We start from the raw sequence: 27129 nt of genomic DNA on the forward strand, positions 1-27129 counted from the left end.
CGGAGCGCCTCGATCCCTCAGCTATTTGTGCCGTCTCTGGGCCGGGGTCCACCTCAGTCTGTGGCTGGGTCTCCGAGGGGGTTTTGCTGCGGCTCTCCGTCCAGCGCCGCCTCTAGCCCGAGGCGAGCCGTCCGGCCGCTGCCGGCCCCTGGCCTGGAGCGCCATCTGGTGGGAATGTATGGAGTTGCCGCAGCCCGCGGACTGGGCCCTCGCCAAGTCCTTTCCCTGCCGGGAGCCGAGGAAGGTACCACAAGGAGGGGCCAGGAAGAGCGTTGGCCTTCCGCTCTGGGAACCCGGTGCTTCGCGACCGGGTGCGAGGTGGGATGAGCGGGTCTGAACCTCCAGATGGCCTAAAAGGTGCTCCAAAGGCAAATCGAAGTCTCCGGTGCTTTGGGACGGAGACAGAGCGTATTCAGGGTGGCTGAGCAGGCTGCACTCCCAGAGGCACTCCCCGAAGAGCGCCCAAAGAGGACCCGGAGCTCAGGCTCCTTTCCCTTTGCCCTTTTCCCCAGGTGCACACGGGTCTCCGGTCTGCTGGCCGGGCCCTAGATCACGGTGCCTTCGGTCCCTCGCCAGACCCGGTCTGCTTGCGGGGCTGGTGCCCCGGACTTTGAGGTCCAGGTCAGTGAAGGAGACGGCAGAGTGGGATTGGATTTGGGGTACTTCCCAAAGCCGGTGAGGAAGGCAGGCTCAGAGTTTAAACCTTGATTTCATTGAGACTCAGTCCCTTGAACTGTCCCACATCCGGGAAATGGGGGTGGGGGTGCCAGAGGGGGCGGGGCCTCGAGCTGAAACTTGCACCTGTGGGTGTCCTGGGGCGCATCAAGCTGAACGCGCACCTCTGGCTCCAAGGGGTGCCCTGCGCCAACTTCACGGTCTGCTGGGGAAGCATATCCCAGTTCTGCGCCCTTGGGGAGGGCAGGGCCAGGCCACCAATGCTCAAGATTTCCTCCACGGCAGCATTTCTGGGGGTGGGGTGAGGGATGACTCGAGGGCTCAGGAAACTCAGATTGACAGAAGAGGCAATGAGGTTCCCTCGGTCTCACGGTCCTTCCTACCCATCCACTAGGGGTCTCCTGGAGCTCCCCCGCTCAACACAGTTACACCTCCAGTCTTCAAGCTCCCCTGTGAATCACACTCACAATCCCACGCGGACAGGCACAATTCCTTCTCACACCCCACAGTCTCAAAGCACAGGGCCCGGGGCACGCCAGGTCAGCAACCCCTATCACCTGCCAATATGCTTTCCACACTCGTCCGCTGGAGATTCTGCCATCTAGGGCCCCTGGTGCCAGGCCCTGAAGGGTTAAGGAGGCCTTGGGGCACCGGAGCGGTGGGACGCGGGGCGCCTGGGATAATTGGCGACCCCGGGAACAATGAAGGCTGGGAGGCGGGTGGCCTAATTGGGCCAGGGAGCCGCCTGGCCTTTGTCTCGGACTCGGCCGCGCGGTTCCCGAAGCCGAACTCAGGCTCGCAGCTGGGACCCAGCTCAGAGCCGCGAGGGCGACTCTGGGAGGGGACGTGTGTGGTGGGGGCCGGGGGGAAGTGGGAGCGACCCTCCAAGCTGCGCTTGGGCCCGGGGCTTCTCGAGGCCCTAGAGTATCACTCCACCCCACCCGGGGCGCTGCAGCCACCGCGCAGCCGCTTCAACGACCCTCCTCGGGCTCCCTGTCTGCCCGCGGCCAACCTGAGGCTCCAGATCGGGGCTGCCCCCTGGTGTCAGCAGCCCGCTCCGCAGCCTCTTCCCAACTTTTTCCTAGACGTGCTGACGGTGAGAAACCGGAAGAAACCAACGCGCCCCTGCTCTTCGAATTTTAGAGGCCTTAATCAGCCTCTGATTATTATTATTCCAAGATAGCTCGAATAAATACGCTGTCCACAAAGGATTCTATCTGAGCTCAGAAAGGGGGCTCTCTGCCCTGCCCCGTTCCTGCACTGCCCTCCACACTGTCCTGCACGCCTGAAGGTCAGAAGCAGGGAAGCCAGAACCCACCCTCTGAGAGCTGGGACAGTCTTCTGTGCCCTCCCACTCGTTCATTGGCCGAGCCTCTCCTGGAATTTAGCATAGCCTGAGGCCAGCTCCCTCCTTGGAGCTGGTTCTCTTCTTTGCAAATGTGTCCGCCCACAAAGGTGTCCTGGCAGCCTGGAGGCCAATTTCATCTCCACCTTCACCCTCCCTCCCTTTCACCATCCCTGGTGTCCTTGGTGAATTGGAAACCGGAGACTCCCGTCCCCCAAAGTGCCCGAGTTGAGCTTACAGATTCCCAAGGCTTAAAGAGGAGGGAACTGGGGGCGGGAGGGCGTGCTCAATGATGGACTGACCCAGCCGTGGTTTGAAGGAGTCACCACGCATCTCCCACCCCTTCCACTGCTAGGATCCGGGACTAGAGACACCTGTTGGCCAGATCCCGCCGTCGAGGGATAGAAGTGGAAGGCGGCTGTCTTTGCAGACGTGAGCCACGGGGGAAGGAAGCCTAGTGGAGACTGACACAGCAGGACTCCCCTAGAGAGCTCCAGCTGAACCCATTGTTATACAGCGGGAAAGTGAGCGGGAAAGAGTCTCTTGACCCTCTCCCGCCACTCCCCACACCCCAAGAGAGGTTTAGATGAGTTCCAGAGAACTTTCAGGTTAGACTTTGCCGCCCCGTATCAACAACCCTGATACGGAGAGAATATTTCTTTTTGAGGTTCAGGAGGCAGAGAGATGAAACAGGATTCTAGGGTCCGCGATACCTGGGAGACCGCGGCCAAACTCCTCCTCGCAAGGGAGAGAGAGCGAGCCGGGAGCACTCATCTTACCAGTCCCACCTACCCCGAGGCTCAGACTGGGGATGCGTTTCCATCGTGGTGCCCCGACAGGGAGCCGGGAGGCCCGGCGCCGAGTGACCAGCAGAGGGAGCCCGGCCCCCGGCCTGGGACGCGGCCGCGCTGAGAGCGCGGGGGGCTCACGGCCGCTCGGCGCCTCCCGGCCCAGCCCGCGGCCCGCGCCGGCGCCGCCCGGCCTCGCGGCTCCGCCCGCCGCCCCTGCTGTGCCGCCGCCCCCGGGGAGCCGCTGCCCGCCGAGCCCGGGGCGCCCAACCTTCGGTCCCCGCCTCCGATCCCTCCGGACGCGCCTGCTGCGCCCCTGCCCCGCGCGGCCCACAGAGCGCACTGCGCCGTTCACTTCGCATTGCAGCGTTTTATTGTTTTCTCGCGTTTTTGTCGCTCGCTCCGAGGCGAAAAGTGAAAACCTGAGGTGGAGCCCGCGGGCCGGGCGAGCAAAGCCCGGGCGCAGGGGCCAAGGGGCTGGCGGGGTGGGAGCGCCTCCTCGGGCCCTCTTCCGCAGCCAAGGACCACCCCCCCAGCCCTGTACAATATAGATGCTCATGTAAAATGAAAAAAAAAATTAAATGCTATGAGTTACTCTCTAAATATTATGTACATAGCAATGTACACCTTCGAATAAATTAATACCAATTTGCATATTCTGGGAACCTTAAAGCTTATTTACACAAATTACCATTTATTTCATAAATATCTTTTTTTTTTTTTTTCCCCCTGGGGACTCAAGGCAGAAGTGCCACTCCCTTCGCTGACCCAGGGGTAGGAGGGGAGCCTGTCTGGGGGGAAGAGGTGGGAGGACTAAAAGAATAGGTCCCTCAGCTCAGGTCTACACTGACTTCAATCTTCACTGACCCCAGCATCCTTCGCCCCAGATTCTCCAGCGGTCCAGGCCCGAGGCTGTGGCTCTCGGGCTCCCTTGAAGCTTCCCACCCCAGACCCCTGCACCTTCTGGCTCCCAAAGAGCCAGCCCCTGGCTGGGCGGGGAACGAGGCCTCCCACAGCGCTGGAGGACCCCGGAGAGGCCCCCACCAATGACACCTTGACACTGGAGCAGACCTGGACAGAATCCAGTGGCTCCAAAGCGACTCTGTTCCCCGCAGCCGGACTCCTTGTGGGGCCCAGGGAAGTGTCCCAGGCCCCGGCTGGCTGGTCCGGGCTTCATTCCGGCTGCTGCAGCCCGCTTTCTCTCCTTTATTTAAATAAATACCCACTCTGTGCTGTATGCGTCCCAAGCAGCAGGGGCAGGCAGCCCGGGAGGCCTGCGTGGCAGCGGAGCAGCTGGGCAGCCCCCTCACTTGGGCGACTCCCTGCCGGGGGAGAGGGCTCGCTGGCTCTCCAGCCCACTCACCAGTCTCTGGATGCTCTGCAGTTCACTGGCTGCCTCTTTGGCTGAGCCGCTGGGCGACAGGGCACCGCGGGGTGGGGCCCCCACTTTGCGGAGAGCCAGCTCGGGCAGGGGGCTGGGCTCCCGGCTGTTGCCGCCTGCAGCCTTGGAGCCCTCGGCCACCAGCCCAGTGGTGAGGAGGCTAGTGCTAGGCGGGATGGTGACTGGGATCTGGTAGGGGCTGAAGCGCAGGCGGGGCCGGGCACTGCCCAGAAAGGGACTCCGGGAGAGGGAGCCAGCAGCGGCCGCAGCAGCTGCAGCCGCAGCACTAGTGGCTGGCAGAGCGGAGGCCGCTGCTGCAGCAGCTGCCATGTAGGTGTAGGGGTAGGGGAAGAGGCCTCCGAAAGTGGGCATTGGGATTCCCTGGAAGAAACAGAACAAGACGAGGGTTAGGCATCCTGCCTGAGGTCTTCCTGGGGGGCGATCTGCGTGCTGGGGGTGGGGCTACAACTGGGAATCCTTGCCTGACCGTTCTTAGGAATATAAGACCAGAGCCCACCTAACTATAACCCCAAAAGAGCACAGGTAGCAGGAGCCAGTAGGCCTGTGGCCAAACCCACTTAGCTGGGGAGCTCACTTCAGGTTTGGATGCATAGGCCTGCCTCCATCGAGCTCTGTGCCAGGGGTTACAGCAGGAGTAAGAGAAGGCCATTCCAGGCGGCTGAACCAGCATGGGCCTTGAGGGAGGAAACCCACCGGCATAGGGCCAGGTGGCCGGCAGGCAGCTTCCGGCTGTGTTGGGAGGTTCTGCTCACTTTGAACAGTTCCTCCCCGGCCCTGCTTTCTGCAGGTGCCCCCAAAGGGCTGGGAGAAGCACAGGCGGGTGAGGAGCTTTGTAAACTCTCCCTCTGCCTGTGCACCTGCTCAGGGGTCTGCTGCCTGGGCCAGAAGAAGGATACGGATGCCAATCAGTTTATGAATCGGCCTGAATATGCTACAAAGGTCTCCTGGTGGCACCTGAGTGGCAGTTGAGAAAGGAATGCAAAGTCTTTGCCTGTGGAGAGCACAGTAGCCAGGAAACCCTGGACAAACACCACCTGCCTGAGTCCCTGCGGCCCGACTTTTGGATTATCTGACCTTTGAGATAATGGTTCACTCTGCAGAGTATGTAGGTATTGGGGGGGGGGGGCACAGGAGCTGACTGTGCTGGGCTTCCAGGGAGCCTCAGGCCTGGCTTAGGCAGGGAGAAGGAAGAGAAGCAGCTTAGTCAGGAATGAGAAAATATCCTTCCTGAGAAGGTCAAGCCCTACCATCGAGCATTCAGACCTGGCAGCTCAGAGGAAGGGGGGCGGCTTCACTTCTCCCAGGTTTGGGCTCTTCCTGATGGCCAGAGGTGAGCTACCCTGGCTTCAGAACTTAACCATTAGCAGTGGACCAAGCGACACCTCCTGAGCACTGAGTTCTCTTGCCTGGGCCTTGCACCTGTTGACCAGGCTGCATCTAGAAGCCCTGACATTCCCATGACCTCTAAGATGCCCAGCATTTGTCTGGGGAGGAGGCACTGACATACACACAGAGTCAAGGAGGCAGACTAAACCTCCCCAGGTCCTGAACTCCGTTTTCCAGAGGCTTCCTCGCCACCTCAGAGCCCCAGATACGTGACATTAGTGTCTCAAACACTCACTCCACGCACTCCTGACGCGGAGCTCTATTTAGATAGAATGCATTTCCCCTCCCCCACTCGAAAAATATTTGCTTCTGAACCAAAGGCGCCTTCTCAAACCTGACCTCCTATTTTCCTGCCCTTAAGATAAGATCTCAAGGGTTCAATTTGCCAGAAACCTCAGAGGGAAGAAAATGAACATCGAGATTCCAAATCTTTCCACAGGGAATATTCCACCCAAGCAACCAAAGAGGCCGCTCTCCTCATCGGATCTTCTTATTTTGCTGCTGGCCACAGTTTGATAAACTCTCCCCTGGGAGCTCAGAATTTCAACCTGGGCCTGGTGAACGGAACCCCTCTGCTCTGAGACCCAGTGCAGGGGTTGGAGGTGGGGAGTGGAGACCTGTCCTTGGTCAGGTCAGAGGACTTCCTGGAGGGTCTGAAAGGGGCCAGAGACATCTGGAAGGTGGGTCACTTCAGCGGCTTATTGTCCAGAACATATTGCGAAAATTTCCTACTCTTTTTGGCCAGCCACCTTAGCCTTTCAGGAACGGACAATGAGCCAAGGGTCTTTGTTCCCAAGAAAAAAGTCCTGAGGCAGGCCAGACAACTGGACTTCACAAAAGCTGCGGACAGCTCCCGTCTGTCTGAGCAGAAAAAGTCTAATGGGTGCCACTCGATGCTGGGGTTATAGGGAAGGAAACAGGCCCAGAGAGGGCCAGGGATGTGCTCAAGGTCACAGAGGAGTCAGAAGCAATGCCCTGGCCAGAGCGTTGGCTTACAGTCTTAGTCTCCCTGAACTTAGGTGTGCTTTGCAGGGTCCTTCAGTCCTGTCCAGGAAAGAGTCCTGGCTGGAAACTCTTGGTGTGCCACTGGCACCCTCAAGCCCTATGCCTGCATCTTCTGCCCACCTCCATCCTCCTCCCTCCATCTGCTGCCACCAGACCGCAGGTCTTACCTGAGATGCCAGCATGTGCTGGGAGAGGTGGAACGGGAAGGGCCCGGCGGTGCTTGCCGCACTGGCCGCGGGACCCAGCCCGCCTGCGTCCAGCCCTGTTGCGGTCCCTGGCCCGCCGCCTCCACCGCTGCCGCCGCCGCCTGCCACCGAGGCCAGGAGGTGACCCATGCCCATGGCGGAGAAGGCTCCGGGACCCATGGCGAACTGTCCTGGATGCAGAAAGAGCGGCTGGCCGGCCCCCAGAGGCCCGAAGAACTGCTGCCCATGCAGGTGGCCGGAGAAAGCCAAGCCCGGCAGGTGTCCGGTGCCCAGGGGGGACGCACTGTCTGTTTGCACCACCAGCGGCGCCAGGCTGGGCTCCTTGCCCTCGCCCGCCTCCTTGCGCCCCTCGTCCTTCCGCCGGGCTTCGGTGCGCTCCTTCTCTAGGCTCCGCAGACCAAATGGGCCATCCCCGCCGCTCTCCGCAGGCTCCTTGCCCCTCTCGGGGCTGCGCCGCTCCCGGGCGCGCTCGGGTTCGGTCAAACGAGAGGGGCTGCTGCCGTCCAGGGCCGGGCTGCGGCCTAGCACCGGCCCTGCGCGCTCCTCGCTCAGCCTCTCGGGCTCTGGGTCGCTGTCCGCGGCGCACGACTTCTCCTCGGCTGCGGGGGAGAGAGGACGCGCAGGGTTACGGGGCCCAGGGAGAGACCGGCGCGAAGCCTCTCCCGGTGTCTGCGTCGGGCTGGAGAGACTTGCAAAAGCCTGCTCTCGGGGAGGCCAAGTCCGAGGAGCTTCTAGATCGTCGTTGAGTTAGGGGCAGCTGTGGGACACCTCATCCAAGGACCCCTTATTCACAGTGGGAGCAAGCGAAGCCGGGAGAGAAGACCTTAACTGCTACGGAGTCACCCAGCGCCAGGGCCCTCGCTCGGAGCACAGCAGGAACTGCGGGCCACCTGGGACCGCCCTCCCAGGGAGTCCCGGGTTAGAGGCTCATCCCAGACTCACTGCTGACGCTTCCCCCAGGCCGTCAGTTAGCCGGATGCTGAGCACAGAGCCAACCCAACGCCCGGAGGAACCCTCCCCTCCCCTTTTCCGCCCATCCCGCACCTCTGGTCCGGTGCAGGCGCAGGGGACTAGGTGCTGTCCCCGGGGAGGGTGGCGGTTCCCGCGCGGGGGGAGGGTCGCAGGATGAGGCGTCGGACTCGGCGCCGTCGCGGTCCGGCTTGCAGTGCTCCTCGTACAAGCGCAACGAAGGCAGCGTCAGCTGCTTCCTGGGGAGGAGCGGAGGGAGCGGTCAGAGCACAGCGCAATCCCCTCGTCCTGTTCCCCCCGGGAACCTGTCGCAGGGCGGTCCCGCTCACCCTCACCTTTTCTCCCGCCGGCCATTCCCAGTGTCCCGGAAGCCCTTGGCAAACGGGTTGTTGTCGATCTTAAGCTGCGTGATCTGCGGGGACCGAGGGGGCGGCGACAGGTCAGGATGCGGCTCTTCCAGCCGGGCCTGGGGCACCCAGAGGTCAGCGGCTGCCCTCCCAAAGGGGAGTCCGGAGCGTGACACCTGGTACCCGCCCCTCTTGGGATGGGAGGGTGGGAGCCAGAAGGCGAGGCGAGGCCCGGCCGCCCGGCCAGAGGGAAAGCGACAGGGTCTCTCCTCCTTCAAAAACTTTGAGGCATAATCCCTCAACTTGCACACACAGGCCCAAAGCTGTGCACGGGACAGCGGTGAGTTGAAATCTGCCCAAGCATGTACACAGGCCCACGCCGCACCTGAGCAGACTGCACACAGACAGCGGGGCATACGCAGGTCCAAAGATACACGCAAATTCGACCACGCTCATGGGCCACGCACATGCACGTAAACACAGGCAAAACAATGAATTTGCACGCCTTCCCATCCATCCAAGGTGCTCCAAATAGTGCACGCATACCTGCGTGGACACGCGGGTTCGCAAAGACAGAAAAAAACGACCGGCAGGGCACTGAGACACGGTCATTCACCCGAAAGTGTTGCACACAGGCACAGGCTTAGTGGGGTGGTGCTTGGCCCCTCTAGAGAGAGGGCATAGAAAGGCAGCAAGCAGAAAAAGCTCTTTAACTTGAAGGAAAAGTCTTTAAGCACCTCCCAAAGGGTCTGGGGCCTGAACTGAGCCAGAGGGGTGGGGTGGGGGCTGTGTCACCTGTCCCGCCCTCTGGCTCCCCCAGTAGAGTGAAAACTGCCACCGCACCCCCCCCCCCCCCCCCCGCCCAGCATTGGGTTCCTAGGAGCAAGAAAGCCTGGGCAGATTGCCTCGGGCGCCCTCTTTTCATTTAAATTCCCCATCCGGAGCCAAGAAATAAACGAATAAAATGTAAAAATGTCAGCGCGGCCCTGCGTCTCTGCTAATTGCTAAGTAAACATCCCCACCCCTACGAGTGCCCAGCTGTTTGAGCGCCCCGGGGGCGGGGAGGGGGGGAGCCTGTGTACGTGTGGCCGACCTGAGAGAGGGCCTGGGGGATTTCGGTGGGTGCTGCGTTTACAGATGCAAGATGTGGGGCTTGGTGGGTGCTGCGTTTACAGATGCGAGATGTGGGGCTCGGGAGGGAGTGGGCCATGAAGGCTGGGGTGTGGGTGCGGGGAGCTGCAGGCGGGTGTGAGTGGAAGGGAAGGTTGGAGCCTGCCCGGGCAGGAGGGCATCAGGGCAGAGGCTGGGCCCGCCGCCCGCCCCGCACACCTTGTCGTTCTGGTAGGCTGTGACGGCGATGAAGTCGGTCTCCGGGAACACGTAAGTGCGGAAGGTGCTGTAGGGCAGCTTCAGGATGTCGTTGGCTCGCACGATGTGGAAGCGCGGCTGGTACTTGTGCATGGAGTTCAGGATGGTCTGTGGGGAAGGCTGGGGTCAGCCGACAGCCCCCAGCCTGTGACCTGAGCATGTCTAGTCTCTGGGGACCCGACCTCTTTCCAGCTCTTTCTGTCTCTCTCATGGGTCTGTTCTCCCCACGCCCCCCCTTCCCCGTTTTCTCCTGTCATCTCTGCTCCTTTTCTCCCCCCCCCCCTTTTTTTCCTCCCACTTTTCTTTCTCACGGTGTCTGTCTCCATTTTAAAGAAAATCCCCCCATGGGAAATCAGAAATAAAACAAAATAAAGCCCCCTGACAACGCCACTCTTCACCTCTCTTTCCAGGCTTACTGCTAAGTCCTTAGTCACCCCGTGGAGAGCAGACGGGAACCTTCGAGGGCTCTCTGAATGCCCTGTCTCTGGACAGGCAGTCCCTTTTGCCCCAAGAACGTCCCCCTCCCATTCGCTGAAGCCCTGGCTCAGGCAGAAACAGAGAAACCCCCAAATTCCCTCTTTCTGGCCAGGCCTCTGGAAGGAGGGAAAGGAGTCTCAGAAAAGGTGTGGAGGGGACGGTGTTACTTTTAAATCGCCTTGTTTGGGGTGAGGGGTGAGAACACGGGTCTTGGGGAAGGTGACAACAAGCTGAGGTCCCGGCAGGTCTTCCAAGCTCAGCACCTAAAGCCTACTGGCTGCACGATCCTGTCTTGGCCGCACCTGCCTTCTGCTTTTGAAGGCCTGAGTGGGGGGGGGGGACTGAGACTGCGAGGAGCCTGGAGCTTAGTGGCCCCCAACCCCGCCATTCTCCAGGCTTGCAGAGCAGAGCCCCCTGGGCCCACGCCCAGCCAGGCAGCACAGCCCACCGGGCAGTGGCCTGGGCAGGCGCATTCTGGGGTTCAGCAAGTGCTCCCCTCTGGGGAATCCCACGGCCTCCTCTTCTCCTCCCCCTCCTCCCCAGGGCCAGGTGCGCAGCATTGGAGCCCCATCTGCACATTCTCCCTGCACTCACGAAGCCATGCTTGTCGGAGATATTGTTGGTCAGCTTCAGCTTGTGGAAGGCCACCGGCTTGGCCATCCACTGCTCTCCCGTGGCCGGACTGTCCGGGTGGATGTACATCCGTTTGGGCATCTCGGGGTCAGCTTTGCCCGCCACCATCCAGCGTGAGTTATGGAATTTATACCGGCAATCATCTGCCGCCACAATGTCCATCAGCAGGATGTATTTGGCCTTCTTGTCCAGGCCGCTGACTCGAACCTTGAAGGGAGGAAACATCCTCCTGCGAGGAAGGGAAAGATGGAGACGTCACGGGACCCGGCTCTGTCCGAGGACCCCTCTCCCCTGACACACACCATCGCCCGGAGCTTCCCGGCTTGTGTTCCCCTGATATCGCTGCTCTGCCCTCTTATGACTGCCTGGGAGACCCCACCTGTGCTTGTTATTCCTGGGAGACCCCATTTCTGCCTGTCAAGACCCTCTCCTGTGAAAAACGCTTCTCATTGCCCCCCTGCTCAGATTTAGTGACCCTCTTTCTCCCGCATCTAAGATGAAAGCCGAGGTCCAGGAAAGAAATCCAGGCCTTCTAGAAATACAGCCGCTTCTCTTGAATCTCCTCGAAATTCCTTCAGGGGATTTATCCTCTTGGGACAAAAGCGCCCAGAAATAAATTCGGAGGATGTTTGTTTGGGGACAGGAACTGGGCTACAGCGCCGAGCAAGGACCCTGACCCTGCAGTTCGGGGGAAGAGGGTGAGCCTGAGGCCTGGATTCTCCGTGGCTGAGTCAAAGGCTTGAGTGGTTGGGGATTGTAGTTTTCTTCCGGCCGTAAGGCCTGGAGCGGCGTGTGCGTCTGGAGTTCCTCGCTCCTCGGCCGGGACAAGGCTCCCGGCCAGGTCCGGCTGTGGTTGGGCTGGCGCGGGGCTCGCTGCCGAAAACGCAGCGACCGGCAGGAACCAGTGGGCCAGCCCAGGCCTAGCGGGGTGCGAGTCCCGTTCTGGGCTCCGGGGTCGGAGGAGAGTGCGGGGGACGCTGCATCCACCCGGAGCGCCGAGCCAGACCCGGAGGCAGAAGAGCGAGGCCGCGGGGCTGAGGAGTTGCAGCCGAGACCTCTGAGACCCGCCCGGCCGAGCCGCGGGGCCTCCTCGGCGTTGGGACTTAGACCAGTTGGGACTATTCTGTAGGAGCATGTTTTCGTTTTACTTCATTCAGGAGATTTCGACGCTTTAGTTTTTAAAGATTCGTTCGGTGCCAAAAGAGCAAAGTCAACTCGGTTGTTTGTGGGAGCTACGCGTGGCTCGGGGGGCCCGCGCCGGGAGCCGCGAACCGCGGGCTCGGCGTTGGTCGATGCTGTCGGGTTCCCCGCCCGCCCTTTCGCGCGCCCTCCGGCCAGCCGGCCTCCCTACCTCCCGGACTTGGTGATGACCATCTCGGTGCCCAGCTTGTGGAACTGGTCCCACAGCTCCTTGGCCTCCAGCGTCACCTTGGGGTCGTCCTCCACCTCGTCCTCGGGCTCCAGGCTCTTAAGCGAGCGCAGATGCGCGGCGGGCGGGTGCGGGCCGAGTGCCGAGACGTGCAGCCCCGCCTCGGCCGCCGCCGCCGCCGCGGCCGCCGCCGCCGCCGCCCCCGCCAAGCCCGGGTCGGGCAGCGGCTTGGCCAGCGCGCCGGGCGGCAGGGCGAGCGCCGGGAAGAAGGAGGGCTGCGCCGCCGCCAGGAAGGCGGACATGGGGAAGTCGGCCGGCCGTGGCGCGTGAAACGGGTGGTAAGCCATGGCGCTGGCCGCCAGCGCCGGCTCTCTCATCGGGACATCCGGCCCAGGCGCCCAGGGGCCGGGGCCGGGGGCGCGCGGCTCGGACCCCCGGCCCGGGCGGCGGCGGGCGCGGAGGAAGGGCGACCCGGGTGGCGAGCGCGGCGGCGGCTCCTCCCGGTTCCCCGTCCGGCGCACCGCAAGGGACGCGGGGCTCTGGGCGCGGGGGTGGCGGGGGCTCTGCGCTGGGCTGGGCTGGCCCGCTCCGGCGCCGGGGACCACGCGCGACTGGTTAGATCTTGTCGTGATCTCTGGAAAACTGTGACTATCTCACATGTCCTGCCCTGCTCGGATCCCCTGCGCTAACGAGCCAGGCCCCCCTTGATTGCTGATTTTACGCTTTTTGGACCAATTGTGGGTCTCCGGGGGCGGGGTTTTGACAGCTCAGGCCAAGCTCCGGCCGGGAGGGGGGGCCGGGGAGAAGGTGTCGGAAGCCTCAGCAGTAAGAAAACATGTCAACAGAATAAAATATTAACCAATGACGGGCCAGCGGGCCCCGAGACCCCTCCCCCTGCCCCGGCCCCCACCCCGCAGCCCGCGCCTGCGGCTGCCTTCGCCGGGACTGGAAAGCGCGGCGGCCGACCCGACCCGCCGCCGAAAGGGCCTGAGGCGGGGGGCGTCTGGGTCCCAGGGCCCTGGGGAAGGACCCCCAGCCGCAAGCTGCCCCAAGTGCAAAGCATTGACAGGGCCCCGAGAGGAGAGGGGGCGCCCTCCTTCTCCCGCGCTCGGCCACCGGGCAGCTCTGGCGCGCGCCCCAGCTTGGCCTCCGACCCCGCACCCGGCCGCGGCGCGGCCCGGGCCCCTGCGCTCCGGAGGGAGGCTGCGGGTGCTGGAAAGAGAGGCCGGTGGGCGGGCGAGTCGGGAGGCGCCGGCTGCCGAGGTCCTGGACCGGAACCCAGGTGGCGGGAGCCGGTGAGTGGAGCCGTGGCAGAGTCCTGGTGGGGCCGGCGTGGGCGGGAGCGGGACGCGGCCTTTCACTCGGGAAACGCGGGGATCCCCTAGCCCACGCCTCCCCTCCTAGGAAGACTCAGAAGGAGCCTGGAGTTCCGGGAAAGCCCTGAACTCAGCTCAGTATCCGTCTGCGTCCTGGACCTAAACTGAGCTCCCCCACGCGTCCCGGACCTAAGCTGAGCTCTCCCACCTCCCGGGGAGTGGGTCCTCGGCGCTGGGAAGATGAGGGCACCTTCTGCCGAGCACTGGGTGGCACCGCGCGGGTGGATCCAGCCCCCAGATTCTTGACCCGCGACCCAACGAATTTTCGCCGCATCCGGTATCAGAGACACAAGTATCCTTCATCCTAAAAATTGGCATCCTCTCTCTGCCACTTCCTTAGAATTTGTTTCCAGTTCTCAAAAGGTCACGTCTCCCAAGTTCAGTAGTGCAGAGTAAGGAGTGTGGGGGTCTGAGGGTCTGCGCGCACCTGCGGTTGAAACTCCTCCCCACCTCCACTCTCCACAATCAGTCTTCGCTCGCCGGCAACACCAGTATTGCGCCCCCCACCACGCCCTCGGTGTGTGAATGTGTGTGTTTCGCGCCCAATGTGGTGGTGCCCTCTGTGCTCGGCGGGAGCTGCAACTTAAGGCGAGCGCCCAGTGAAGCGGCCACACACCTGCCTTGAATCAGGCTCGGGCACTGACACTCGGCTGATTTCTGGAGGTTGCGTTCCAAAGGCAAGATGACATCTGTGTCCGCGCACTAGACACAGATGACATTCCTGCCCACACAACCAAAACAAGGGTGGGTGAGTTCTGCTGGCGCCCGCCCTGTGCCGATGTGATGGGCACTTAGAGCCCACATCCAAGTGTCCCATCCGCTGCGCCCACGAGTCCCAGGGAATCCTGTTGCTGCATACTCAGACCTGCGTATAAAGCCTGATCACCCCAGGCAGTGTGGGTTGGTGACCGGTAGTAGCAGTTTGGCCTCCCCGACCTTTTTTTCTACTTTTCCGAGTCAACTCCAGAGATCTGGCAATACCCCCAACCCAGCGCGCAATGGGGCGCCTCTCCCAAAAGGTTTTTCTTCACCACCTCACTCTTGACCGGGTCGCTCCTTAGTGCCTCCTCTCTGTCCAGAACGAATCTTCGGTTCCAGGCTTAGCAGTCAACACAGCCGGGGCAGGATCCGTTGCAGCTTTGCGCATGCAAAGTCCTGCCGGCTCCATCTTGGGCAAGATGTTGCCCCTGGGGGGGGGGGGGGGGATGTGTGTGGACAGGTTTGCGCAGTTGGTGAAGTGACCAGATAATAGCCAGAGTTCCGTAGCCAGGAATCCAGACACTGGCCTGGGAACCCGTGCATGCATTTGCAAAGTCATGTGGGTACAAGTACTTTTGAACTTGCAAGAAGAGCATGTAGTACACCTGAGTGTGTGCAATTTGGACGTTTTCCTGGAGAAGGTCTGTAGCTGGTCCAGGGGTCCGAGGCCCAGAGAATTTGAAACACGCTGGTGCGGGTTGTTTGCCTAAGAAACACTGCAACGGCTGCATTTGGGGACCACGATCCCACCTGGCCACAGCCTCTGGGCCACCGACCTGCTCCTTCCCAGCCCAGACCCCATCCTCTGCTCTGCCGTGCGGTCCCGAAACCAACCTGAGGTTCCAGTACAGCCACCCTTAATATTCTGAATTTCCATCCCCCTTCCCCCTTTCCCCTTTCCCCTCACCTCCAGCCCCATCTAGCCAAACTCTCCTAGGAGGAATATCCTTGGCTCAACGAAAACCCGCGAAGGGAAGGCCCGAAGGGCCCCGAAACGGCGCCGTGCGGCGCCCAGCTCCCGCTCGGCCCCTCCCCCGCCCCGGGGCTCCCCCCCTTCTCCTTCCCGGGAACAGGCACCTCTGGGGGGGGTCCCCCGGGCTGAGAGTGCGTGTCTCTTTAAGAGGCCCCGGGGGGGCGCCTCGCGAGCCGCCCGGGGCTGGAGGGGGAGGGCACGGGCGGGGGCGGCTGGCGCCAGGCGGCCGAGGCTCCACAACAAAGCTCCGGCCCCTGTCACTTCGCATCGGCCGGGCCCCGCAGACGGGCGGGGGACGCGCGCTCAGCCGCCCCTCCCTCTCCCAGGCCGTCGGGGCCCGGGCGTCGGGCGGGCGCGGGCCTCGGGCCTCCGGCCGGTAGCACGCGCTCAGTAAGCTCTGCACGCTTCCCGCAACCCGGAAATCGGGCGGAGGTGGCCTGGGCCGGATGTGGCCGTGGTCCCGACCCTGGCGGGGCTGCCCCTCCGTCCTTGGCCCCGTAACCTTTCGCGGGGTCAGAGGCCATTGCTGGGACCTTTCCGGGATTGTTCCCCACCGGGGACTTGCTCTGTGTGACTGGGAGTGGATCTGCGTGCCCCTGCGTGGAGTGATGGCTTGGGGTGTATGGTCCTGTGGCCGAGGGGACTTGCGTCCTGGTAGCGGGGTGCTGGCATGAGACTGGGACTAAGCGCGCGGTGGTGGTGGTTTTTCAGTGCGCCCGGGCTAAGCTCTGTGGCCCTGTGCGCCAGTAGTGGAGGTGCCACTGGGCGCGTCCGTCCTTGTCTTGGCGTGTTGTGAGTATAGGAAGGAGGGAGGGGAGGACAGAGTTGCTTCCCATCCCTAGCTTCCCGGCCGGACCCGCGCCTCCCGGAGGCTTGGCGCCAGCCAGCCCCGTTTAGTGGCCGGGCCCGGCTCCCCCGCCGTCCCGGGTCTGGCTGGGGTGGGGGCCGCGGCCTCGATGACCTCGGCCCGCAGCGGCCCGGCCTGTCCCGTCCACTTAGACAAATTGCGGCTGACAGGCGAGCAGTCTCTCTGGAGTCGCCGCCCGCCCGTCGCGCCTCCCTCCCGACCCAATTACCCTGCGCAGGGTTGGGCCAAGTGGCTGGGGTGGGGCGGGGGGCCGAGGGGAGAGTGGGAGGCCCGACTTCTTCCCAGCTGGGCTGTGGCCCCCACCTTACTCGGGGACAGGGGGCAGAGCCACTTCTTCCGGTTAGGTCCCAGGAAGTGCCTGGGCCATACTGCCTGTGTAGCCCTGTCCCCAGTCTTCCCCACCGACAGAAAAGCCAGGCCCAGACTGGCAGCTCTGTTGAGGGACAGCCCTGGCCCTCAGGTGTCACTCAGTACAAGGTCATAGGGCCCTGCAACCGAGACACATCCCCGCCAGACTTTGGATGACTTCCCCAGAGTTTTAGGGATTCCATCATCCTGGGGGTTCCAGACTGTGCTATGCTCTGGGGCCAAGGTCCGCAGGGTAAAGCCGTCTGCTTGGGACACAAGGGTGTGCAAAAGTGAGGTACACATCAGTGAACCTGCCAGTGCATAGATGTGCATGGGTGTGAGAGCATGAGTGTGGGTGCCTGGGACCGTGGCAGAGTGAATAAGCTCCCTGCTTAGTGGCTTGAGAGAGGGAGAGAGGCGGGGGAAAGGACTCCCTAGAGCCAGCTCACCTATGAGATGGGGCGGGGCTGGCCTGCAGCACTCACTATGCTCCTGATTGGTCTGCAGGGAGCAGCAGGAGCAGCTTGGGGACTCCAGCATCGCCTCACCTGCCCTCCCTCTCCCTTGCCAAGGAGCTACCTGGCCTGTCTGGTCAGCCTCTGGGCCTCTAACCCGTCTTTTACTTTTTTGACCCATAGCTCTCCTTTGCCTGCTTTGGCCTGGCCTTGATGCTCTTCGCTGGGTGTGCTCCCCTCCCCTCACTACAGAGATGAGCCCAGAGCCGCAGTATATTTACCATAGGCCACACAGCTACTGGTGGCAGAGCTGGGATGGGACCCAAGGCCAGTCCCTAAAAGCTGGTGATGGCATTGCCATCCTGCTAGCTACACCTGCTCAAGCAGTAAGGCAATACTGCGACTCCAGGGCCCCACCCCTAGGCTCTCGCTTTGAATACAGGATGGTCCTAGAGGTTCTTCCCTTTTGCCCCTTGGGTTTGCAGCTCTCAGTCTGCAGGAGGGGGCTGCCTTGTCAATTACACAGGGACAAAGGAGCAGCTTCAAAGCCAGAGGCCAGGGCTGGATGCTCTTAGGGGTAGGAAATGGGGGTGAGTGGGCTCAGAGTCCTGGATTGTGTGCGTGGGATAGGGAGGTTCGTGCAGAATAGAGCCCTCCAAGGGACCTGGCCAAGGGCATGTGAGGCAGCAAGGAGCAGACAGGGGTCCCAGATTAGCTGTGTGTCATCTTAACCATGGGGCAAGGCTTCTCTGGGGCTCAGCCTTCTTCTCTGCAAATTGAGGACCAAACAGCACTTTTAGGTACCTTCTAGTTAGAGAGTCTCTGATGTGTGAACACTCGGAAAAACTAGCCCTGAGAAACCCATTTCCAGTCCTAGACTGACAGCTGCCTGCTCTCGCCTGTTTGTTTCCAGAGGAGCTGACACTCGTGTTTGACAGAGTGCTGTGCACCTGAATTTACCTTGAGACCACTGGGCCACCTCACCAATCCGTCCCAGACAGTGCCCTCTATCCCTGAGCGGCCACCCCAGCTCCCCTCTGCCTCCTCAAAAACCGTGAAGATTTTTTTGTCCCTCCCTCACATTGAGAGAAGGTCCACAGTCATTTGCCTGTCGAGCAGGTAGCAGTGTAAGAATCAGGGAGGTCACATGTCTTCCTCAAGGTCACCTGCTCAGGCCGCAATTTAGATGCATGTTCTGATGGCCTCCTGGGTGATGCCATCATGGAGGTCTGCTGGGGCTGCTGGGAGTGAGGCGGAGAGCGCCCTGGGTGTTATCTCTAGAGGATAGGAGGCTGGCTGCTCCCGGGCCAGTGGGCAGTACGGTCCCCCACCCTGGGGCCCAGCTCTCACTTCCAGCTGATTACAGGCTGGGGCAGGGTCTATAACCTCTCCAATTAGCCAGGGGCCAGGCCCAAGGCCTCTCTGATAACCCCAGCTCCAGTGGCAGCCGCCATGGGGCCAGCTTATCTGGCCTCTCTTATCCTCCCCCTTCCCCCACATACTCAAAGAGTCGCCCTGGCTGCGAGCAGATGAATAACCAGATTGTCCTGCAAGCTCAGCCGGCAAGTCCAGCCCTACACCCACCACTTTCCCTGACTGAAGGAGGCCACAGCTGTTTTGCACCCCCTGGAGGGTGAGGGCTGAGCCAGGGAGGACTCCTGACTCGAAGATGCCAGCCGCTTCCCTGCGTGGTTGGAGGGCGCTCCGGGCTCTCCGTCGTGGTCCCATCCACGTGCCCTTGGGTGGGTTCAGAGAGGCCTACCCCTGCCTGCCTCAAGCTCTGGACCCTTCCGCAAGGAGCCAGGCCATGGGCAGTGTGCAAAGGCAGGCTGGTGGCAGCCCCCTCCCTCCCTGGCCCCCTTGGACGGAAACTCGGCTCGGGCTGGAGGTGGGGGCTGTGCCAGGCACCTCGATGTCTCCAACTGAGCTGGAAGGGGAAGAGCTGCTGCTCGTCTGGCAGCCCCCGCCGGGCCCGGGCCTCCCTCCGTTCCCAGCATGCCTCACTCTGGCACGTGATTCCTCACCCCACAGGTTCCCAGGCAGGAGGGACTGGCTTCAGCCACCCTCGCTTCAGAGCTGAGTGTGACTCAGGTCCCCCTTTGCCCAGCATGCCCAACAGGTTGGGGAGGGGGGCACTGGAGAGTACGTCTCTCCTCAGGCATCAGGGTGGGATGGGGTGCCCGTGCAGGGGGGTAGGGGCCCTGGAGCTGTCCCTGCTCGGGCTGGACGGCTGGATGGGAAGCCCTGCTTGTTTGTGAATGTAACTCTTCTGTGGCTGTCACATTAAACGTCACTCCAAAACACACCTGGCTCAGTGGGTTTTCTTCAATCCTCCCGGGCCCTTCCCGGGTCTCAAGGAAGGTGAGACTGGGGCTCGCATTCATCTCCCGTCCTGCTTGACACCCCTCTGCTCCCCCTGCTCCTGTCTCCTTCCTACCATTGGCTTTAGGTCCAGAATTGGGAGGAGGGAGGGGAAGCCCCTCAGGGAACTGTCATCCAAGGTGGCAGCCAGGTTTCGTGTGAGACCCGCCTTGGCCCCACCAGCCTTCCATCTTCTGAGTTTGAAAAAAGAGGCAATGACAAGGTCCCTGTCCCAAACATAAGCCCAGGGTCTTCCTCAGGCTCTCCTACCCACAGCAGCCCACCCGCGTGTGCCAAGGACCTGACTGCCACAGCCGGGGAGGGTCCAGGACTGTGGTGCCCCCAGAACTCAATGGTGACAGGCAAGCAGGTGGGAGAATGGATTTAAGGGGAGAATGGATTTAAGTCAGGCCCCACCCTGATTCCGACTCTGGAATAAACATCCTCCTTCTCCCTCCTACCCCCGCTCCATGTTGACGCAGGGGGTGCTGGGAGCAGGAACACACGGTCAGGCCCTAGGACTCTGCTCAGCGCCTGGAAAGGACCCTGACCCCAGCAACTCAGGGATGGACACCAATTGCAGCGTGATTTATTGGACGAGACGTGCACTTTTTGACAGGACCTGGGTAACCACGGTTTCCTCCACTGAACAGTACAGGACCAGGGTGCAAGGGCTTACAGACAAGAAAGACAAATCCTTTCCACCAGCCAAGGGGGAAGGGGGCTTCTCCTTCCTTCCTTCTTCCCAAATACTCTGGGCCTCAGCTCACCCCCTCGCCAGGGGAGCTTGGCCAAGGGGAGCTGGGCAGCGAGTGCCAAAGCCAGGAGTGGGCTGGGGCTGCCCACTTGGGGTCAAAGTGCCCGCGGGGCCATCCACCCTCTCCCCACCCAGACCTGCCCCCCACGCTCCCCCCCCTCCCCCCCGAGGGTTTGGTTAGAAAATACAAAAGCAGATCCAGTGCGGGCGGGACATCGTGTGCAAAGGAGGAGGGGACGGAGTTGCTGCAGAGTCTCTCCAGGCCACAGCCCCGCTGATGGGGGCACAGGTCAGAGTGCGCCGAGGCGCTGCGGAGAAGGGTCTCTTCTCATCCAGGGAGGGTGAGCGGCTGTTGTCACTAAGCTTGGGAGGGTGGTTGGTAAGAGAGGAGCAGAGTCTGAAGGGGAAGACCAGTGGAGGGCTTCTCCCACTTCCCTCCAGCAGGTGAGTGCGCCGGCCAGTCAGAAGCAGGTCGCTGGTACCTACTGGAAGCCGGTAGGGAAGAGGCTGAGGGGCTGACTCTCATTGGTGGGCAGCGGAGATCGGTAGCCGTCGAAGTTTCTCGGGATGCTGCCGCTGGTGGAACCTGAGCTGTTACTCAGAGTCTCGATGCTTCCCTCTCGCTGTAGTTCTGCAAGACAGAGGGCCAGGCCTGGTCAGAGTGCAGTCTTGCGGGGCGGGGGGTGGGGGGGTGGTGGTGGTGGCTGGGGGTGCACCCTGGGCGGGGCTGCCTGCCTTGAGGCACCAATCAGGGTCCGTTTACATCCTTCTGTGGTGGGAATCCCCACATGCTCCCCCGATGGACTGGGTGGCAGCTGGGGTCACAGGCAGCTCGGCCGCAGGAGGGGGATGCTCCCTTGGCTGGAAGGCTCCAGGGGCTCCCTCAAGGTGGGAACCCCTGAAGGCCACAAATAGGGCCGCCCTGATGAAGAGTCTGAACCACACTGCCGTCCATGGGGCGTGTGCCCAGGCCAGCACACATACTCATGCTCAGCCAGCATGCTCCCCCAAGTCCCCAGGGGCTTCTGTCCTGGGTCTGCAGGTCAGGCAGGAGGGGAGAAGCCAAGACCCGGGAAGGACTGCAGCTCCTCTGCCCTGGAGCTTCCACCCCGGCTTAGCCACTCACTCCTTCTCACCCACACAATCCGCCTGCTGGCCAGGCCCCTGTTCATTGATGGGGCCTCCTGGAAAGTGTCCTGTTTTCCTGCAGGAGGGACTGCCTGGTGGGAGAGGGCCCTTCTCCAAGAGAGAGAGGGTCTCTTCTTGCCTGCTCTCTCCCTTCCTCTGAGCCCCCAAGCGTCCTGGTGGCCCCCCCCTCCCCACGATGTAGATGCACAGAATCAACCTGGGAGGCAGGCCGGGAGGCTCCCATCCCCTCCTCTGCCCCTTCCCCATCTTGGATACAGCACTGACTCCACTGCACCTGCCCCCAGCTCTTGATCCAGGATAAGTCCTGGGGGTAAGTAGGCTGGGGACAGACTTCCTTGCATGCTGAATGCAAGGAAGAAAGAATTCCTTCTTGGCTGGTTGAAAGTGGCCAGTTCCCATCTCTTTCCAGTCCCTCCCAGTGGGCTCTAAGGTGTGGGGACAGACATCCCTGGCAAACCCTGAGAGCCTGCCCCAAGCCAAGATGTGGCACCTGCAACCTCTTCTCCAAGGGACACCTGCTCGGGGCCGAGGGGGTTTTGCCTGCCCGCCCCAGGAGCTCAGGACCTCAAGGCGGTCATTTGAAATGGCAAGACGTGCTCAAATGTTACACTTGTCTGGCCTCCTTTTATCTCCACGCCAAGGCCCCTGCCACCAAACACAAGCACAGCTGGCTTTGGTTAGGGAACAGGTCATGGCCTTTCCTCCTGGGCTGGCCACCACCAGCCAGGAACCAACCACTGAGCCCTACTCCCCGCAAAGCACTGAGGAGGCCCGGGAGCAGCAGTCACAGAGCAGGCTGGGGGAATCTGTGCTGTCCTTCAGAGCAGGCTCCAGGTCCTGGGTGAGGGGCCTGCACCCCAGGGTCTGGGGCCTGGGCCCAGCCTAGAAGGACCTCTCAACAGATGGGGGTGGGGGGTGGACATGGAGAGGGCTGCGGACACAGGCTGCAGGCCTGGCGATGGCTTCTGATCTGCACCAGACCCTGGCTGCCCCATTAGTCCCGACCCTGAGATAAGTGGAGAAATATCTAGATTTGGACAGAAGACATGTGGCCTCTCTCCTTCCCTGTTCCTTCTCCAGGCTCACCCTCCTTTAGAAGTACAGGCCATTGTGCCAAGAGAGGGACAGGACAGGAAAGCAAACAACAGACCCAAGGGTTTCTATACGGAAGCTTCAGACTCCACGAAAGCTCCCTCCATCCCCTTCTTCCCCTACAAGCAAGCCCAGGAACCCGTGGGAGATGGAGGCCCAGTTTGATTTCAGAGACTCTTGCCCTCGCGCAGGCCTTCCCAGCACTAGGGGGCGCTGACAGCAGGGCCAGGAGGGCAGCAGGGAGGAGCGGTGGCAGGAGCGAGACAAGCAGGGGCTTCCTGAGGCTCTGGACCCCAGGCTCCAGGAAGAAAGCCCCCGATAAAGAAGCAGAAAAGGCCACTAGCAGGGGGAAGGCTGGCTCCTTCCCAGAGCTGGGGGACAGGCCCAGCGTCCCTGATGCAAAGTGCTGACACATCCAGGCTGCCAAGGAAGCTGCGGAGACCCAGTGCGGTACCCCACACCCCACTGCCCCTCTGCACAGGCCCACCGCGACCCCCTGCAGTGACCCAGCCCCACCAGTCTGGGAGCGAGGACGCCCCTCATCCCCTCACGTGACCGTGCAGGGACAGCTGCCAAAGGGATTTACATGATGAGTTTGCCGCTCTTGGGAGCCAGGTAGAGCCTCAGCTGTCCTGCTCATCTTCTCAGCAATGAGGGAAATGACCCCATCTCCTTGGGTGACCAGGGTCTCTTCCCTTCTCTCTGTCCCCACGGCCACTGCCAGGGCAGGCCTGTGCTTCCTGCCTAGAGAATTTCCAAAGCTCCCTACCAGTCTCCTGATCTCCAGGCGCCCCCTCTCCAAGCCGGCCCATTCCGAAGCCAGAGGGGTCTGTCTGCAGCACAAACCTCACCTGACTTTTCCTCCACTTAAAAACCGACCTCGGAGTTCCCGTCATGGCTCAGTGGTTAACAAATTCCACTAGGAACCATGAGGTTGCGGGTTCGATCCCTGGCCTTGCTCAGTGGATCAAGGATCCAGCATTGCCGTGAGCTGTGGTGTAGGTCGCAGACGTGGCTGGGATCTGGCGCCACTGTGGCTGTGGGGTAAGTCGGCAGCTGCAGCTGGGAACCTCCATATGCTGCGGGTGCAGCCCTAAAAGGACAAAAGACAAAAAAACAAAACAAAACAAAAAGAAAACAAAACTGACCTCAACTCCTAAAGGTCCTCAAGATAAGCTCTAAATTCCTCAGCACTATCGAAGGGCCTTCCCTGACCCTCCCCTGCCCCCGCCAACATCACCTGTTACTGGATTTGAGGAACCAAAGCAATGAACTTGGGCCATGTGGGGGCCTCTCCAGACCGCCTTAGGCCTCTGGGCCTGTGAGCGTGCCACTCCCTCTGACCAAAACGCCCTTCCCAGGCTCCCTCGGCTCCCAGAACACCTCCTCATCTTTGAAGCTTGTGCTGTTGCCCTGGCAGAGCGGGGCTAGGCACTGACTCCTGCCCCCTAGGACCCTGTGCTCTCAAGCGTGTCCCCATCTAGGAGGAGAGGCGCTCAGGGGCCGGTTCTGTGCTCACCTCTATTCCCTAGTGCCGACCACAGGGCCTACAAAAGAATTGGTGCTCAAAAACTATTTCTTGTCTTCTTCTTTTTTTTTTTTTTGGGCTGTGCCTGAGGCATGTGGAAGTTCCTGGGCCAGGGATCAATCCTGAGCCAGAGCAGCAACCCAAGCCACAGCAGTGATGACACTGGATCCTTGCCCGCTAGGCCACCAGGGAACTCCCTCAAAATATTTCTTTTCTCTTTTTTGGCTGCCCCCATGGCATGTGGAAGCTCCTGGGCCAGGGATTGACTCTGCACCACAGCAGCAACCCGAGCCGCTGCAGGGACAACCCAGATCCTTAACCTGCTATGCCACAAGGGAACTCCCAAAAAACATTTCTTGAGTGAATGAATGAATGAGTGTGTGAGTGAACGATGTGGTAAGGGGGTGTGGGGCTCCTTCTGCAGCAGGACTACCAGTAAGAGAACCAGGGGCCCGGCTGGTCCTGGGCACTTTCCTACGTGCCTCTGTCAAAACCTTTTCTCTTCTTCTCACGAGACAGGCCCATGAGTGTGTGTGGAAGCAGAAGTGGACGTGGAGGAGGGGTGCACACACAGTCCCCCCTCAGGTCCCCCGGCCACCCAGCCCTCGGAGCAAGCGGCACATGGAAGTGGGTGGCCTTACCTTCCTCCTTCCCGAACACACGCTTTGTTACTGTTGGGTTGCTCACGGACGCTGGGTTGTTGGCATTGTTTTTTTTTTCCTTTTTTTTTCCCTTTTGAAAAGAAAAGCATGGAGGAATCTTTTGGGAAAAGATCTGGACCATGATGGAGAAGCAGACTGATCTCTGCAAGCGGGTAGAGAGGGTACCAGGAGGCGCGGGAGGTCACACGGGGAGGAGGAGAAGCTCGCAGCAGAATCCCGCAGTGACATGCATGTGGAGGGGGCTGGGGACCAGTCTTGGGGGGTCCCGGAGATGGAACTGTTGTGGCAGAGCCGAGACCCGCTCTGGCATGAGGGGTGATGGGCGGCGGGGGGTGGGGAGCCGCACACGGAACAGGACGAGCAGCCGTGGGAAGGGGACAGGAGGGGCCTCTGGCCCATGCAGTGCTGGATGGCGCCCCATGCAGGTGGGATGCCAGGAGACACAGAGGAGACAGAAAGGCTACGGAGTTTTCAGGGACGCCTCCAGATGTTTGGACTCCGTGGCCCAGCTTCTGGTCTCCCCATTCCCAAGACCCCTGAGGTCTGAAGAGCTTAAGGGCAGCTGAGGTGGTCGGGAGCGGGGGCAAGTCCACCAAGAACCTGCCTGGGGCTGCAGGAGAGAGAGCTGGGGGCTCGTGGGGGGAGGGGAGGACGAAGCAAGCATCCCTGCAGCCTCCCCCTCAGCAGAAGTATGTGGACTCTGGCCAGCTCCAACGGGGCTGCTTTGTGGCCCTCAAAGCAACATAGGGGATGAGGAGTAGCTCCCAGTGGCTGGACACAGAAAATGTTTTTTTTTTTTTCTTTTTAGGCCCACACCCTCGGCATATAGAAGCTCCCAGGCTAGGGATGAATCAGAGCTGCAGCTGCCGGCCTACACCACAACCATTGCAACCGTGCCACGTTTGCCAGCATCTGCAACCTACACCACAGCTCAAGGCAATGCCGGATCCTGAAGCCACTGAGCGGGGCCAGGGATCAAACGTGCATCCTTCACACTAGTTGGATTCGTTTCCGCTGTGCAGACAACACAACCAAGGAAGAGCAGGAAGACACTGGCTCTAAGTACACAGTTCCCCCCCCGCCCCCCCCCTCCCCCGCCACATGGCCCATCTCCCCCTGTTCCACCGCCTGAGCGAGAACCAGGCCGGTGCGGGCCCTGGATGGAGATGTGACAACCCCAGGCATCACTGAGACTGGCTCCACTGCCACCCACTGGCTGTGCCCACCCATTCCTTGCTGGCCCCTTCTGGAAAATGAGCTATAGCTGTCCCTCCATGCCACAGGCCAGGATGGGCCAGCCACATGGGCAAAGGGGACAAGAGAATGAGAGCAAGTAAAAAGGAGGAGCCTTGGCTCTCAGGAAATAAGCAAAAGAACAGGAACGCTCAACCCCCATGTTGCCCCCACTCTATATGAAGCCTGTAAAATGCAAGGGTGGCCGAGGGGGACAGAGAGGGGGTTGGCCTTGTTAGGGAGCAGCGACCCTGGCTCCCTGGGCATGTACACCACGGGAGACCCGGGGAGTGTGAAAAGAGGCAGGAGCCTGGCTGCCCACACACACGGCCCCACATTTGGGCTGGGCCACGTGCAGTGAAGGAGCCTGTCTTCCGTCCTTCACCATCGCCTGGGCCCCCTCCTCTCACAGCAGGATCCTATGGCCCCTTTGCAAAGGCAGGAGCAGCAGAGACTGGTGCCTGGGTGCTGGGAGTGGGTGCTGTTGAGCAGGGCAGGGGAGAGGCAGAGGATGAGGCAGGAAGGGGACACTCACAGGGCACCAGGGATGGCCCAGGGGGCGGGGCACGAGGATGCCCCTCTCTCTCTGCCTTCCCCTCTGGAGTGCTGGTCCCCAAGGCAGGGACTTCTGGGGACAGGCCAGAGACGCAGGTCTTGAGTCATATATGTCACTTTACTAAGCGCTAAGATCTCGGTTCCCGGATCCCCGGGGAGAGGGTGAAACGCTGAGGACACAGCCCGCATGAGCTTTGGGAGAGCCGGGGGTGGGTGCAGGAGGGCAGGGGACCCTGGGGGAAGGGGTAGGAGTGGAGTCCTCCCTGGGGCTGGACCCAGGCAGGATGGCAGTGGGGGTGGCCAGAGACCCCCGGGAAGCCCCCTCAGGAGCTTCTGGCAGCCTGGGGCTCTGAGGAGCCCAGGTCTTGGGATTTGGGGGGAGGCCTGTTTCTGGGACCTACTGGGGGTTAATGAGGGCAGTGTGGTGTGTGTTTGGGAAGAGGGTCCCTGAGATCCCAGGTGCAGTGCCCAGGCCGCCCTGGCGCTTCCCCCACTACAGAAGCAGCAGCATTTACTGCCAGGGCCGTCTGCTGGGCTCAGAGGCTCCGGTCAGTCCAGCTCAGCCCAGCGCACTTGGAGCCTCACGATGCTGCCCATTAAAGGGATTAGCAGAGCACTTTTATTGGGCCCTGGCTGCAGCCACACACCCCAGTGCCCCCCTAACCACCCAGGTGGCCTGGGGGGAGTAGGTTAGACCTCAGGGTGGAGCCTTACCCTACACTGGCGCCCACTTCCAGCAGAGAGAAGGGAGAATGCCCCCCCACCCCCACCCCTTAGACTCAAAGGCCTGGGGGGGGGGAGGGGCGGTGAGAAGCGGCTGCCTGGGTGCCTTGGGGCAGGTTACTCAACCTCTGTGCCTCAGTTCTGTTTCTCAGTCCGCTGTAGAATTAAATTCAATAATGCATGCAGAGTGCATCATCAAGTGCTTAAAGCTTCCTGTCAGCAAATGCGAGTTACCTTTTTTTGTCTTTTTAGGGCTGCACCCACGGCATATGGAGGTTCCCAGGCTAGGGGTCGAATTGGAGCTGTAGCCGCCGGCCTAC

General features: G+C 61.5%; 2 protein-coding genes across 11 annotated transcripts in view; both read right to left on the reverse strand.

Annotated features, from left to right (window-relative positions):
- Positions 1-3163: 3163 nt before the first annotated feature.
- TBX2 (T-box transcription factor 2) lies at positions 3164-12695 on the reverse strand. Its single transcript, XM_047759076.1, has 7 exons — positions 11953-12695; positions 10563-10830; positions 9453-9599; positions 8112-8188; positions 7852-8015; positions 6769-7406; positions 3164-4570 (listed from the first exon to the last, which is right to left on the reverse strand). The coding sequence occupies exons 1-7, from the start codon at positions 12345-12347 to the stop codon at positions 4115-4117; spliced, it is 2145 nt and encodes a 714-aa protein (XP_047615032.1). The 5' UTR covers positions 12348-12695; the 3' UTR covers positions 3164-4114.
- A 6982-nt stretch (positions 12696-19677) lies between these two features.
- BCAS3 (BCAS3 microtubule associated cell migration factor) overlaps positions 19678-27129 on the reverse strand; it is a 580473-nt gene continuing 573021 nt past the window's right edge. For 5 of the 10 annotated variants that reach the window (XM_047759067.1, XM_047759070.1, XM_047759072.1 and 2 more), the window contains one exon: positions 19678-20498. In XM_047759067.1, the coding sequence (XP_047615023.1) occupies positions 20350-20498 (149 nt within the window). In that variant the 3' untranslated portion in view covers positions 19678-20349. Of the gene's footprint in view, positions 20499-24277; positions 24369-27129 lie in introns of all 10 variants that reach the window. The other 5 variants (XM_047759064.1, XM_047759066.1, XM_047759068.1 and 2 more) reach the window with 3 other exon arrangements.

Source organism: Phacochoerus africanus, chromosome 14, assembly GCF_016906955.1.
Source record: "Phacochoerus africanus isolate WHEZ1 chromosome 14, ROS_Pafr_v1, whole genome shotgun sequence".
Lineage (NCBI taxonomy): Eukaryota > Metazoa > Chordata > Mammalia > Artiodactyla > Suidae > Phacochoerus > Phacochoerus africanus.

Excerpts from the sequence above, each read along its gene's own strand:
- TBX2 (XM_047759076.1), bottom strand. The coding sequence starts at position 12,347 with ATGAGAGAGCCGGCGCTGGCGGCCAGCGCCATGGCTTACCACCCGTTT. Across the intron at positions 7,407-7,851 it reads GCGCCTGCACCGGACCAGAG|CCGAGGAGAAGTCGTGCGCC; the intron begins GTGCGGGATGGG and ends TCTCCCCCGCAG. Across the intron at positions 4,571-6,768 it reads AGCACATGCTGGCATCTCAG|GGAATCCCAATGCCCACTTT; the intron begins GTAAGACCTGCG and ends TGTTTCTTCCAG.